The sequence below is a fragment of the Phaseolus vulgaris genome, chromosome 3 (assembly GCF_000499845.2).
Source record: "Phaseolus vulgaris cultivar G19833 chromosome 3, P. vulgaris v2.0, whole genome shotgun sequence".
Taxonomy (NCBI): Eukaryota; Viridiplantae; Streptophyta; class Magnoliopsida; order Fabales; family Fabaceae; genus Phaseolus; species Phaseolus vulgaris.
Genome location: NC_023757.2, coordinates 1,666,311 through 1,681,380, shown reverse-complemented (window position 1 = coordinate 1,681,380; position 15,070 = coordinate 1,666,311). Strand labels below are relative to the sequence as shown.

The 15,070-nt window shown below is 32.8% G+C and overlaps 2 protein-coding genes across 8 annotated transcripts; both read left to right on the top strand.

The window, feature by feature from the left end:
- The first annotated feature begins 227 nt into the window (after positions 1-227).
- LOC137806154 (pentatricopeptide repeat-containing protein At5g40400-like) lies at positions 228-6,069 on the top strand. Of its 6 annotated transcripts, none has more exons than XR_011080311.1 (7): positions 228-543; positions 3,206-3,369; positions 3,450-3,572; positions 3,806-3,979; positions 4,047-4,120; positions 5,063-5,177; positions 5,291-6,069. XR_011080311.1 is itself a non-coding variant. In XM_068606131.1 (7 exons), exons 1-2 carry the CDS (start codon positions 649-651, stop codon positions 3,276-3,278), a joined length of 1,881 nt encoding a protein of 626 aa, XP_068462232.1. In that variant the 5' UTR covers positions 228-648; the 3' UTR covers positions 3,279-3,369; positions 3,450-3,572; positions 3,806-3,979; positions 4,047-4,120; positions 5,063-5,177; positions 5,291-6,069. The 6 variants fall into 6 exon arrangements, 3 of the variants coding, with proteins under 3 accessions (XP_068462232.1, XP_068462231.1, XP_068462230.1); XR_011080310.1 differs by having other exon boundaries at positions 3,197-3,369; XR_011080309.1 differs by having other exon boundaries at positions 3,194-3,369.
- Positions 6,070-7,750: 1,681 nt separating this feature from the next.
- Positions 7,751-13,391, top strand: LOC137806153 (two-component response regulator ORR21). 2 transcript variants are annotated; one of them, XR_011080308.1, is made up of 7 exons: positions 7,751-8,166; positions 9,508-9,660; positions 9,739-10,131; positions 10,300-10,376; positions 11,010-12,194; positions 12,853-12,954; positions 13,032-13,391. XR_011080308.1 is itself a non-coding variant. In XM_068606128.1 (6 exons), the coding sequence occupies exons 1-5, from the start codon at positions 8,025-8,027 to the stop codon at positions 12,192-12,194; spliced, it is 1,950 nt and encodes a 649-aa protein (XP_068462229.1). In that variant the 5' UTR covers positions 7,751-8,024; the 3' UTR covers positions 12,853-13,391. The 2 variants fall into 2 exon arrangements, 1 of the variants encoding a protein (XP_068462229.1); XM_068606128.1 differs by having other exon boundaries at positions 12,853-13,391.
- Positions 13,392-15,070: the final 1,679 nt, after the last annotated feature.

Genomic DNA, 15,070 nt, shown 5'->3' with positions numbered 1-15,070 from the left:
TAAAATTATAATCTTGTTTTTAAATGATGTCGGTGGTTTTTTTTTATATAGATAGTTGTTTTAGTTTTAAAAACCCTCAATTCATTCATGTTATAGATTATAGATATTATAAAATAACTATATTAATTAAATAAATTAAATTATTATAATTATATAAATTAATTTTGTTTCTTTTACAATTAAACTAACTATTTATAACAAAAAAAATTAAAAAATGTGAGTAATTTAAAGTAATACATGTTTTTGAACTTCTTCTCCTCGATCCATCGCTTTTCAACTTCAGAACCTTTTCCCCTCACTTTCCTTTTCCGCTAGGGTTTCCATTATTCTCCGATGCTCACTCTCGCACATTCTGCCGCTCCCAACTCTCGCTGAACCACGCCGTTGCTCTCGTCGCTCCCATGGCTCCGTCGCGTTCCGGCGGCGACGCATGCAAGGGCGGAGCGCCGGAGTTCCCGGCGGGGCTCCGAGTCTTGGTCGTCGACGATGACGCCACCACGCTCAGGATTATAGAGCAAATGTCTATTCGATGTCGTTACCGCGGTTAGTTAGTTAGTTATTTGGTTTCACGGAGCTTCCATTTCTCGTTTATATTCTTTGTTTTCTTACGAGGTTAAGTAGTGAGGACATTGTTCTTTCTTTCTCAACATGATTCGTCGACCTTCAATTTATCTTCCCACACTGTTTCAATCATTCTCCAGCTCAACTTTCACCTATAAAACCCTTCTTTTTTCTTCTTCTACTCTCATCATTCTTCATGATTCTCACTCCAAACGCACTTTGAGTCCCTTTTACAATCTTCTGCCTCCCACCCAGAACCCTAACAACGTCGTAAACCTCATCTCCTCCCTCCTCAAACACAAAAGTTCCCACCTTTCCCTTCTCCAAAGTAATGACATCAAAGGGATCCTCCCCCAGTTGGGTCCCCATGAAATTTCAAGGGTCTTGCTCAGATGCCAGTCTGATCACTCTTCAGCCCTCACTTTCTTCAATTGGGTTAAAAATGATTTGAATATCACGCCAACTGTGCAAAACTACTGTGTAATTCTTCATGTACTTGCTTGGTCTAGAGTGTTCGCTCAGGCCATGGAGTTATTGGCTGAATTGATTCAAATGGTTGAGATTGAGGGTGTTTGTGCTTCTTCAAATGAGGGCATTTATGAGAATCTTGTGGGCTGTACTGAGGACTGTAATTGGAACCCTGTGATATTTGATATGCTCGTCAAGGCTTATGTGAAGGTGGGAATGGTTGAGAAGGGTTTGGAAACTTTTAGGAGGAACATTGAGACTTGTCTTATCCCCAATGTGATTGCTTGCAATTGTTTGCTGAGTGGGTTGTCTAGGTTTAATTACATTACTCAATGTTGGGAAGTGTATGAAGAGATGGGAAGACTTGGAGTACATAGGAATGCTTATACTTTCAATATTATGACCCATGTTTTATGCAAAGATGGAGATACAGACAAGGTGACAGGGTTCTTGGAGAAGATGGAGGAAGAAGGATTTGAGCCTGATTTGGTAACATATAACACACTTGTTAACAGTTATTGTAAGAAGAGGAGATTGGAGGATGCTTTTTATCTATACAAGATCATGTATGTCAGAGGTGTGATGCCTAGTTTGATCACATACACAACCTTGATGAATGGTCTTTGCGAAGAAGGGAAGGTCAAGGAGGCTCATCAGCTTTTTCATCAGATGGTTCACAGAGGTATAGATCCAGATATTGTGTCTTATAATACTCTTGTGTGTGGCTATTGCAGACAAGGTGAGATGCAAATGTGTAGATCAATATTGTATGAAATGATAGGAAATAGGATTTGTCCTGACAGCATCACTTGTCGGGTTATAGTTGATGGATATGCTAGGGATGGAAAACTTCTTTCAGCCTTGAATACTGTTGAGGAGCTTAAGAGATTTAGAATTAAGATTCCTGAAGAAGTATATGATTATCTTGTAGTTGCACTGTGTAAGGAAGGTAAGCCATTTGCTGCTAGAAGTTTTCTGCGTAGGATATCTGAGGATGGTTATACACCTAAAATGAACACATGCAATAAACTGGTTGAGTCTCTATGTGAATTCAATAATGTGGAAGAAGCACTAATTTTGAAATCTGATATGGAAAATAAGAGCATGAAAGTGAATGTTGCTGCATATAGAGCTGTTATAATCTGTTTGTGTAGAGTAAAGAGGACTGTGGAAGCTGAAGTTTTGTTGGAGGAAATTATTGGTTCAGATATGTTACCTGATGTAGAAATAAGCAGGGCATTAATAAAAGGGTATTGTGAGGAAAATAAGGTTGATAAAGCTGTGTCCTTGTTGAAACTCTTTGCCAAGGAGTTTCAAGTTTATGATACTGAAAGCTACAATGCAGTTGTTAAAGTGTTTTGTGATGTTGGGAATGTGACAGAGTTGATGGAGGTTGAGGATAAGCTGCTGAAAGTGGGGTATGTTTCTAACAAGTTAACATGCAGGCATGTGATCCATGGATTGCAGAAAGCTATGGAGCTAGATGATGAGATTTTGAACCATAGTTTGTCTTAGGACAATTTTGAAACATAATTTGAGTTCTTTCCATCTATGTAAATTATCATGTTTGAGCTTCATTTTTGTAAGTCTGTTCATATTAATTTTACTCACTTATATTATAAAAATGGTTCTTTATCACATAAGAGTTTGAAATCATAGCAAATGGAAATTTCAATTTACAATTCTTGTATATGCAATGATTTTCTATGATTTCTTCGTTATTTCATCTTCCCTCTGTGGTTGCCCATTTCGCTCTGTTGTTGCTATGTAACTATTGATTTCGTTTTTATTTTACTTTTTCCATTTGCTGTGTTTGAGACTCTCTATTGTATGTGCATAACTGGTTTGTTATATTAATCCTTTTTCTTATCAATAGTCATGTATGGTTTGCCTAACTGTTCTTCAGCTAAAATACGTGTTCCTATCACATCAACTGTAGTTTTATTCTTTTAGTTAAGTATCACCAGGTTAATTGAACATTGTTTTTGATGTTTAGTCTAGTCAATGGATGGTTTTTCTGGACTTTAGAAGATACTTTTGGGTCTTTGATAACCCTTTTGTAGTGGGAGTTCACACTTTCCAAAGCATGAGCCCAAAACTCTGTATCTTTTATTTTGAATCGATATTCACATAATTGTAGTTGATACTTAATCTGTCTTTTCAGTAGGATCTGCAGGTATTGCTGTTATCTAAGTAAGCTTAAGCTCCCTTCAGCGTTGCTGTTTTCGTCTTTACTTTACTTCCCTTGACTGTGAAGGATGCCTCGGACAACCACTTTGGAGTGTTCCGGTTGCCCTCCTCTGCGTGCTTTAGCATTTGACGCACTTGGTCTCATCAAAGGTGATGCCTTTTTTGAATGCCCTTTTCTGAGTGTGTGACTTTCTTTTTCTTATCTTTCTGGGTTTGGCTTGTGTTCTTAGTTGTGGAAGCCCGTGATAAGCAACATCTCGTACTGACTCTCCAAAAACATGGAATGTATGCTCTGGTGGGAACATCTCGTGTTGCAAGGTGGACGGACAAGAGAACTTTGCTTTATTTGGAGGGTGAGTTTATTTTTCGAAACTGTGGTAAATAAGTTTAAAAGTTAAGTTGAATACAAATGAGTATTAAACAGTTAGAATAAATTGTTCATTCAACTTTGATAATGAAACATATTGATTGTGAATATAAAAGAGATGAACTAAATACAAGGCAAGTCACCAGGTATGGTGAAAAAATGCGAACTGAAAAGATGAAAGGATATTCAAATAACGAATTGTTCTTCTTTGAAGATCAGACATAGGCAGTCCCCTAAAATAGTGATTGTCAAAGAAATGCTGAATTTGAGATCACCATTGAAGATGAAAGTGAATATAATAGAGACATGTCTGAGGAGAATACCTTATCTAATTCCTTGATATCAAGGAACAGGACTGATGACACAATGAGTTCAATTTTTGATGACTTTCAGGTATCATTTTCATAAGATTGTTACTTGTTTATGTGTATCATTTGCTAATTATATTGTTCATGAACAGGGTGGTGACGCTGACAAAAAGAGTTGGGCCTCCTTCCAGGAATGCATCGACAAGGCCCCTGAACAAGTGCTAAGGTGATAAAGATTCGTCAAATTATAATATTCAACTATGGTGAATTTCCTGTGTGCCCTTGGAGGCAGATTATTACTAAACGGGATGGGAGAAAATGTTTGACAAATATAATATCTTAATATCTTTGCTTGTGAGATAAAAATTAAAATAAGCATGAAAATAGTGGAAATATATTCATGCTACTTGTCTCTGATTAACCTAACATTTTAGACTATCCGGTCATTTGGAACATGTCATACATAGCTGCATTTAACCCAAAGTAGCTGAAGTGTTAACTGTTAGCTTAACACTGTTAAGTACAGTGTTATCAATATCGGATAACGGTTCATATCGGAGACCCCAAAAATCCTTTACAGAGTTATAACGGACAACATAACAGGTTATGGCGGAAACATTGCGGTTAAAAGAAATATAATATAAATATATATAAATATATATAAATATATATAAATAACTTCAAAAACTACAAAAAATAATGAAAGTGTAGTGGCTGTCACATAGATAAAAAAATGTGGTGTGTAATTATAATGTTTTAAATGGGCCCAAAATAGGGAAAAAACCTAATTTAAGTAATTTGTGATTTTTTATTAGGGTTTCAGCGGCACATTGCTGCAAAGCATTCAATATTTAAATTATATTTAATTTTATTAGGGTTCTTTTAGGTTAAAGTTGAAATGGGCCTTTGGCCCAAAAACTTAAATAGGCCCAAAAAGTCTAATTTAAGTATTTTGTGATTTTTTATTAGGGTTTCAGCGGTACACTGCTACAGAGCATTTAAGTATGGAGACAATTTATAATTTAAATTATGAATCCATAACAGTTCATTTCCTTATAATCATATTGTGGCACTAGTGTGTTTAAAAAGATTAATTTTGCATAATAACCAGATTGATGGCATTGGATTTATCAATATATTGGGTCTAACTACAGTTTTGGTTAAACAGGTATTATAGGAATACTAATGCAAAGCCAATATGACCTGTTTCAAGTGGTCGACCATCAAATGCTGATATCCCTAGATGTAGTTACTGCAGTGGACCTATGTGTTGTGAATTTCAGGTAGTTACTTTAGATATCAGTGGTTGAAGTTGAATGTTGTTGTTTTTGGCTTGTTCAAGCAAATGTTTGTATATTCTCTTTGGATACTGAGTTGTTAATGTTGATGGTGCCAGATTTTGCCACAGCTGCTTTATTACTTCAGTGTTGACAATGAAGTGGACTCTCTGGATTGGGCTTCAATTGTGGTGTATGCATGTGAAGCCTCTTGCAATGCAAGTTTGCCTTACAAACATGAATTTGCTTGGGTACAAATTTATTCACCTGCCACAGCCTTATAGGGAAAAATAGGGAAGTGCCTTTTTTTAATTATTTTATAAAATTTTGGACACATAAGTATAAGGTGTTTTTTGTGTGGCTTGGTGGAATTATGGGGAAGGGATTTCCTTATTCCAACATACCTGTCCATTTCAATTAAATGATTGTTTCTTCTTGCACCTATCTTCTTCTGCCACTTCCATACACAACATGAAAATACATTTTTATCATTCTTGTATCACCCTCATAGAGTAGTTTCCGGATTATGTAATCCGGAAACTCATTTGAAAAAGATCTGGATTACATAATCTGGAGTCTAAATAAGACTTCTGGATTATGTAATCTGAAGTAATCATGTATTTGAAAAAAGGCTTCTCTGGATTATGTTATCTGGAAGCTAATTAAAAATTTGAAAAATGAATTCTGGATTAAGTAATCCAGAATATTATAGAGGTACATTTTTGGAAAATTGAAAATTTATGGAGGTGAGAGAAGAATGTATGGAGGTGCAGAAAGAAATAGTCCAATTAAATTCTTAGGTAAACTTGTATAACAATGGAGAAGCTGGATAAATGAGCCCATTGATCTCCATTCATGATTCGAATCCCATTTATATAGCACTTCCATTGGAATTAAACCATTTTCTATTTTAGAATTATTAAAAAAAAGTATATTTAGTATATATTTTATTTATTTTATAAAATTTAATATTATCTGAAAATTATATTTTTTATACTGTCCATGGTGGAATCTTTCTAATTTGACCATTAAACAACATCTATTAAATTTGACATTAAACAACATCTATTAAATTTGACATTATTGTTGTAGATTTCAATTTGATAACCAATCAGTTTTTTTCTTTATTTACGTAATTTTTTACTTTTTTTATATGTATATGCTTAATTTGTATTTTTCTTTTTCTTTGCATATCTAACTTTGGTTTTCCATTTTAACTGGGTTTTTCAATTTTCTCATTGAGTATTCTTTGTAACACAATTTTAACAGCATTATGACCCATATGTTCTTGAGTTATATTTTAACATGACGAATATGAGCAAAATGAACCATTCTTTTAACAATTTTTGCAAACTGACATTATTCCTCCTAGTTTTGTAAATCGTCTCTAAAAGAATTATTCCTCCTAGTTTTGAAAATCGTCTCTATAAGAGTTGGTGATAAAATAATGATAAATACAATGAAATCTGAACAAAGTATAAATGCTAGTCAATTAGAATTAAGAGAACAAGTTAAAATTTTTGCTACTTAAATTTTGACACAGGTTATACTTATGATTGTAATATATATGTTACATTAATGATAGTCATGTCAAAATTTTTAAAATAAATTTGATTTTTCTAATATGGTATAGAGTTAATTTCGGTCGAATCTCCAAAAACACATATTGTGTATTATATTAACAATGCTCATATTTTTTTTAAAAATAATTAAATCTGGAAAAGAAAGAAACAGAAATTAGAATAAAAAATAAACGGAAATGTAGAATTGAGTGAAGAATAAATCATTTATGGACAATCATAGAATTGAGTGAAGAATTAAGATGTAAATGGTAGAAGTTGAAAGATATAAATGTAAAATATACAATTTTAAATAAAATGTAAAAAAAATTAAACAAAATGAATAAATAAATAAAATATAGTTGTCAAATCATCCAATCAATAATTGATTACTAGATCATTCACGGTTCTACTTAATGAGACCTAAACACAAAAGAAAACAATAACATTAAAATTAAATTGCAGAAAAATAAAGGATTTCGCCTTTAATCATTCCAATTTGCACAAAATCTTGTAGCAAAATCCCACATGCTCAAAACGTTCATGTCTTCACTATTTCCTTGATTTCCCATACTCAGCTAAATATTACTATAATAAAACCCTAATCCTAAATCATAACTAATAAACTCTAAATCTTAAACACTAAACCCTAAATCATAGATTATTCTTTATGGAATATTTTCAAATCATACTTTAATAACATATTTTATGAATTTTGAATTTATCATTTTGAAAATTAAAAAAATGTATTATGAAAAGAATATTTTGAGATGATTTTTGTCTACGAATTTTCTATCATGTAAACACACTTTGTTTATGGAACCCTTATTTCAGAATTTTTTTTTTACGGAATAGAGTCACCAAAAATTATTAAGGATAATCCTGGTATTTTGAAAAATGTAAGGGTGGAAGAAGAAAAATGTAGGAGTTCAAAAAGAAATATCCTATTATTATTTATTGATTTAATTAAATGTTTGGGTGGGGTTATATATTTAATATCTTTCCCACCGTTATCATTTGCTTCCCCTCCAAATTTCCGTTCGCACCATTCCTTTTCCTTTTCCCTCCTCACATTTCATTTCTCCAATTCTCACAAATTTTCCTTCTTCATCACTCACACCTTCTTCTTCTTCTTCTTCTTCTTCTTCTCCTCGATCCATCGCGTTTCAACTTCAGAACCTTTTCCCCTCACTTTCCTTTTCCGCTAGGGTTTCCATTATTCTCCGATGCTCACTCTCGCACATTCTGCCGCTCCCAACTCTCGCTGAACCACGCCGTTGCTCTCGTCGCTCCCATGGCTCCGTCGCGTTCCGGCGGCGACGTATGCAAGGGCGGAGCGCCGGAGTTCCCGGCGGGGCTCCGAGTCTTGGTCGTCGACGATGACGCCACCACGCTCAGGATTATAGAGCAAATGTCTATTCGATGCCGTTACCGCGGTTAGTTAGTTATTTGGTTTCACGGAGCTTCCATTTCTCGATTATATTCTTTGTTTTCTTACGAGGTTAAGTAGTGAGTAAATCGCTGGTTCCGTGGTTGAAGCATTGTCTTCTCTTCACCACCAAGCTCGAGAATTGGTTGGCGCGATATGTTCTTACTTAATCACTGATTTGAAATGGATATTTGGAAATATATTCATTACTCGGCACATCGATAGTAGTGATCTTGCCAGTTCTACTAATATTGTCTCCAGCATATATATATATATATATATATATATATATATATATATATATATATATATATGATTCTGTGTTCTATAAAAGAAACATTACTTTCTCTTCTAATTGTTCCCTCGAGTGAAAAACCCTACTGGTAGGAGTTGGGTATGCTACTTAATGTGATACTAAAACATTGAGCTTCTCCTTCTAATGAACCAATCTTTTGAGTTGTGTTCCCCTATTCTACTTAAATCCTAAGAATTGGTGCTTGCTTTGAAAGTTGAGTTACGGTTACCTATAGGCTATATTAGGGTACAAACTAAATACCAATAGGGGCGTGAAGCCGTCTAAGTGGAAGTGACTATCATTGAGTCAATGTCGATAGACTAAGGCTTGTAATGGATGTGACAACTTTAGTTAGGAGTCTCAGTCAATAGAATAATGGAAGATTCGTTATATCCACCTCGTCCCTCACATGCAAGATTGAGTATTTCAAGTGGGGAACTATATATTTATGAGTGGTTTGATAGTTGTTCGATAGTGTTGACACGATAAGTTCAATAAATCTTGTTACGATTGACTTTGATACCACCTAAGAAAGTAGCATTAGGCAAGTCTACCCTACAAATTTGACTTGTAAGTGAGATTCGCACATATTTATATATTATAATTTAATCATATATCGAGGAATGTGAGATTTCCAACAGTTTAGTTAAAGGCTAACTGTAATTTTGCCTTTCTTCAAATCCTCACAGTGTTCAACTCTCTGATGAAGACAATTGTAAACAAATACGCAGATAGGTTTTGTACTTTATTTGGGAGGTGTTCTCATTTAGTGTGTTCAACTATGTGTAATGAATGTGTAAAGGGCTTGGTTTTTACCATGGGTTAAGGAGCTCAACAAATTTTTTTGTTAAAATCTAATGGAGAATGTTTATGATGCAGTCTATTCACCATGACCTGAAATTTCAGTAAAAAAAGTGGTGTGGAAATTTGGAAATGATTTCAATAGATATGGTGGATATAGTAAAAGTTATGACATGGATTTTTTCTGATTTGCAACTTGTCTTTCATTTGAACTATGTTTTTCTTCTTACTTGCTGTGTTTTTATCTTCCAGTTACCACATGCACTGAGGCTACTGTGGCTTTGAATCTTCTGCGGGAAAGGAAAGGTTGTTTTGATGTGGTACTGAGTGATGTTCATATGCCAGACATGGATGGCTATAAGCTCCTTGAACATGTTGGGCTGGAAATGGACCTTCCTGTAATCAGTAAGTGACCATTGTCCTTCCTTATAATTACAAGTGTCAGTGATGCTTAACATTTGAAATATATTCCGCATGGTGCAGTGATGTCTGGTGATAGTACAACAAGTGCTGTCATGAAGGGAATTAGACATGGGGCTTGTGATTATTTGATTAAGCCTGTACGTGAGGAAGAACTGAGGAATATATGGCAGCATGTTGTTAGGAAAATCTGGAATGAAAATAAAGAACATGATAATTCTGGCAGCATGGAAGACAGTGATTGGAATAAACGGGGGAATGATGATACTGAATATACTTCTTCTGTTGCTGATGCAGCAGAAGTAGTTAAAGGCCCAAAAAAGAGGAGCAGTTTAAAAGAAGAAGATATTGAATTGGAGAGTGATGATCCAGCTACATCTAAGAAGCCTCGTGTAGTGTGGTCAGTAGAACTGCATCAACAATTTGTCAGTGCTGTGAATCAACTTGGGCTTGACAGTACGAATCCCTTGCTATGTTTTTCTTGCTATTGCTTCTATTTTTTCACTCAGTTACTAGACTTAATTGGATTACAAAAAGCACAAAACACACATATATGTTTTCCTTTTGTTTATTTAAGCATTTATTACAATTTAGCTTATAGATTGTTTCTTATCCTTGTTTTAGAGGCTGTGCCAAAGAGAATACTTGAATTGATGAATGTCCCTGGTTTGACTAGAGAAAATGTTGCAAGTCATTTACAGGTTGGTTTTTAGTTCAAAATGTGAAGCAATAGTTTACCATTTCCCCCCAGAATTGTTTACATATTTTAATTTACAATATTAGATTTGCAGCTGATCTTGTTAGTTACACTGTATTTATTTTTTTGGCTTTTTTAATTTCTTAATTTTTATTGTGTTATATGACACATGCCTCAGCCTTCAGGTTACTTTTTATTTGGTTCAATGCCAGCATATTATTTTCTTCTGTCTTGATGTCAATTTCATGTTGGAATTTTGTTGTTGCAATTATATCTTCTGAGCAGAAATTACCTTCGCGGTATCTTCTATAAACTTTAAGTACCACTGCTTGATACTCTTATGTGCATGATTAGTCTTTCTTAGCATTGACGAGTGAAATGAATGGGAACCTTTTTTAAGTGATAAATGTCATTTAATGTAAGTTTACTGGTGTCAGAATTTAAGAGTTTATGACCACGGTCATTCTTTACTAACCGGAAAATATTGCAATGATTGGGTGAAGAATATTATCTCCTATTATGCAAATATTTTATCTCTTTTACTAAGTAAGGCAATGAATGTAGATAAATGAGCTTACGTGTAGTTGCTCTGAAGTGTAATTAACATTGTCGTTTGAACTGCTATATTCATTCACAGAAATTTAGACTTTATTTGAAGCGATTAAGTGGAGTGGCACAGCAACAAAATGGGATGTTAAATGCAGTTCCTGGGACTATAGAATCCAAGCTGAGTGCTACTGGAAGATTTGACATACAAGCTTTGGCTGCTGCTGGCCATGTTCCGCCTGAAACACTTGCAGCCCTTCATGCTGAGCTCTTAGGTTGCCCTGCATCTAACATAATGTCTACAATGGACCAGGCTACCTTGCTGCAAGCATCCATTGGGCTAAAACATTCCCATGCTGAACATGCTGTGGCGTATGGTCAGCCTCTTGTTAAGCGTCCCAACATTGGCACGGATTTTCTTCCATCTGTCTTAACTGCGAATGATGTGTCGTCAGGATATGGTGCATGGCCATCATCTAATAATACAATGGGTTCAGTGAGACCCAATAATAGCGTTGAAAGAGTGGGTACTCAGAATAACAACATACTGATGGATATATTAGACCACCAGCAAAGGCAGCTACCCCAGCAAAAACAACAGCACCACCACCAGCAAAAGCAACAGCAACAGCTGCGGCAGCAGCCTCTGATACCTGATCAAAGTTGTTCAATCAATGTTCAACCATCTTGCTTGGTGGTTCCATCTCAATCCTCTGACACTCTACAGGCAGTAAATAGTTCTGCTTCTGTTGATCAGAATTGCAGTTTTGGCAGGAATGCCATTATTGATTATAGTTTATATTCACAGAAATCAAATAATTCAGTTAGTGCATCTCAATTTCCCAGTAGTGACACAAAAGCTCAAGGTGTTCTGTATGGGTATACTACCCCCTCCACTTGTTCTATGAGCTCCATCAATGGCAATATTCAGCAGCTTCAAAACTCAACTTTGACATTTGGTGCTGCAAGACCTTTGCCTAGCCCTTTGCCCATGTCTGATAGACAAGATCCCTATGGTTTCAAATCGGGTGATTCATTCGATCAAGTATGCCTTAGGAATATTGGGTTTATTGGCAAAGGTATCTGCATTCCAAATAGGTTTGTGCAAAATGAAATTGAATCATCTGTAAGTGATTTTAGTAAAATGAAAGTCAATGTAGATAGCAGTGGCAACACACTGAAGGAGGAGCCAAATTTTATAAACATGCAAAAAGTGAGTCGCCCAATCGTAGAAAGATATCAATCTTGTGATCATTCAAGTGTGTTTACTGAATAGGTAAGTTGACAATTATTTGAGTTTTATGTTTTATAAGATTGTGAATATTAGTTTAACTCTACATCCTTAATAATTTTGAACATTATTTGTTATTGGAGCTTATTGTATGTATAATGTTATTTTTTTGCACAAGTAATTTAAACTTCCTATAAAATAGTATTTATTTGTATCTTTGAGTGCCTGGATGTGTATTTGTATTGTCTTTGATATTTCTCGAACGCAGATATAATAAATAACTACTGCAGAAATGTGTTGGGAGTTTATTAAAACCACGAGGAGGAAGATGTTCGGCAATTACCATACATATTTTTCTTCCAAAATACGCTAATAATTTAATACCAACTGGGATGCGTTCAACGAAAAGGTAGAAGATATTGTAGCAACTAGCAAGCTTTGGGATCACGCTAGTTCATTATTATAGTTTCTCACTCTTTGATGTTCCTTGATTATTTTCTACATCTGCATTTTTGCACAAAATTTAATTGAGTAATAGCAGAAAGTTGAATGGACTTGCTCTTTTTCTCCTCCCCCCTTGTGCTTGCTTGGGTCTTCTATATTCCTGGATTTCGCATTTCCCTGCTATAAGTTCATATCTTTCAAATTATATTTGTCATTATATTTATGTTGGTTGTGAATGCCTGAATCTTGTTTGCAACAGGTTGAAATATATTTAGCAAGAGAAGGCTTTTTCATACAGGTACAAAGTCAGTCTTCATTGGGCAATGTTCCAAATGATCGTTGAGAAGGTCTTTCCATGAAGGTACAGATTGCTTCCTCAGTCTTTTAGATGAGTGTTGTAGTTAGCTTGTCTTCATTGGGCTCTACAATACATTGTAGATTCCAATTAAAACTTGCTGTCTACAAAGAAAGCCGAACTACAATGACTTCTGAAAAACTGATGGAGAAACAATGTGTACGTTTGTGAAAAAGGTATGTTCTCATCAATTATTTGGTGCATTGTAGAGCCCAAGGAAGAGTGTCTATATAAATGTGTAGTATTTATTTATAGGTGTGTTGGTTTTCTCGTATGTAGCTGCACATGTATCTAGGAATGTTATATAATCTATTAAATAGTCTGTAGGGAAATAAAACCTTTCTCTAACTACTGTTTGAATTGATGGCTTCTTACCAGCAAAATTTTATCTAGGGATTCTTTTGTTTATAATGTTAAATGCTTGGTGATTATCCATTATGAAAGTAGTCTAAGTTGTTTGGTGTAGTATATTAGGATCAAATGAAATGTTCACCATTAGAAAGTTCCATTGTATCTTCCATTCTTTATATTTGTGGTGAAAGAATTGCTATTTCCAAATAATGGCTTGAGTGAGTAATGTTTAGCTATTTGTTACTTCATAACATGGTAAGAATCCACTTAAAGTGGAAAATCCCATTTTTCCAATTTTTGCTCTTTTGTAAAATAAGCTGGATATTAAACATAAATAAACTTAGATTTACTAAAATATTTTATTTTTGAAATGAGATGTTTTCGTGATTTTAAAAAATTATAGCTTGTGATTAATTTCTATTTAGTTTTTTTTCTTAGTTTCATTATGCAAAAGTTATTTATTTTTATCCAAATGAAATTAATTATACTAATGATTTTCTCTTTAAAATTCTCTTTAAAGATAACACCTTTTTAGTCTTTATAAAATGTATAAACTTTGACTCCAATTTGTGTAAATTTATTTTAGTCATAAACTTTAAAAGGTTGTGAACATTCTTACATAGAATTTACCAGTTGTTTATTCTATTATGACCATGATCTAAAAATTAATGTCTTTAATATTTTTTTGACTGCGTTTCAAATTAATCTTCAAACGTTTTCTATAATTTTCAATATTATAATTAAATTTATTACAATTTTTTTTATGAAAACTTTACATGTTTTGACTTTGATAAGAAACTTGTATTTTTTTTGAAAATAATTATTTAATGATATAGAAAATAATTTATAAAATTTAATTAATTTAAATGTATATAAAAATATTCTACATTTTATTATTAAAATACTTTTAAAAATAAAAATAAATTTATAAAATTATATTTTGAATTTTGAATTATTTTTTTTACAATTATTATATTACTCAAAATTTTAAATAAGTTATTCCAACAATATCATTTTTTTCGCACTTTCATTTTTAATCCAGTCATTCAAATATTTTGTATGTTCCCTTCTAATCCAAAGATTTAACTCTTTTTTTTTCTATAAATTGAAACAAATTTTAAATTCAAGTTCGTCTTATGTTTAACAAAAGGTGATCATTACAACAAATTTAATATAATCACATTTATGTATAGATTTAAAAAGTATAGAGAAATTTTTAGTTATTTGATAGATATAAATTTAAATGGAATTATAAGATAATATATCTATAATAACTAAATTATCCTTATTATTACAAATTAATTTTAATTGATTAAAAATTATAATTTTATTATAGTTAATAATTTTAATTTTTTTATTGGTTATTATTTATATAATTTTATTTTATAAGTAGATTATTATTTTATAAATTTATTATTATTATTTTATAATTTTATTATTACTTAAATAATAATACTTATTATTATTTTTATTATGTTATATTATATAATTATTTTATTATAATAAATTAATAAGCAAAGTTAATTATATAAAAAAATATAATATGTATTTAATATAATTATTTTATTTATAAATATAATAAAATATTTTTTATATAATCTGTTATATGTTTATTTAATTGATTATGTAGCAACTAAAGAAAAAAATGTTATCAAACTATCATTTTCCTAACTCACCTAACAACACTTCAACTAAAAGAAATAAATGCATATAACATATTCTACATTATGAGCAACGTTTTCTCTATATACATATTTAATTGTTCTTTCTT

Bases quoted from the DNA above. Each gene is read 5' to 3' on its own strand.
- LOC137806153 (XM_068606128.1), top strand. From the start codon at position 8,025: ATGGCTCCGTCGCGTTCCGGCGGCGACGTATGCAAGGGCGGAGCGCCG. The intron at 10,132-10,299 runs GTACGAATCCCT...TCCTTGTTTTAG, and splicing joins GAATCAACTTGGGCTTGACA to AGGCTGTGCCAAAGAGAATA. The intron at 10,377-11,009 runs GTTGGTTTTTAG...ATTCATTCACAG, and splicing joins ATGTTGCAAGTCATTTACAG to AAATTTAGACTTTATTTGAA.
- LOC137806154 (XM_068606129.1), top strand. From the start codon at position 649: ATGATTCGTCGACCTTCAATTTATCTTCCCACACTGTTTCAATCATTC.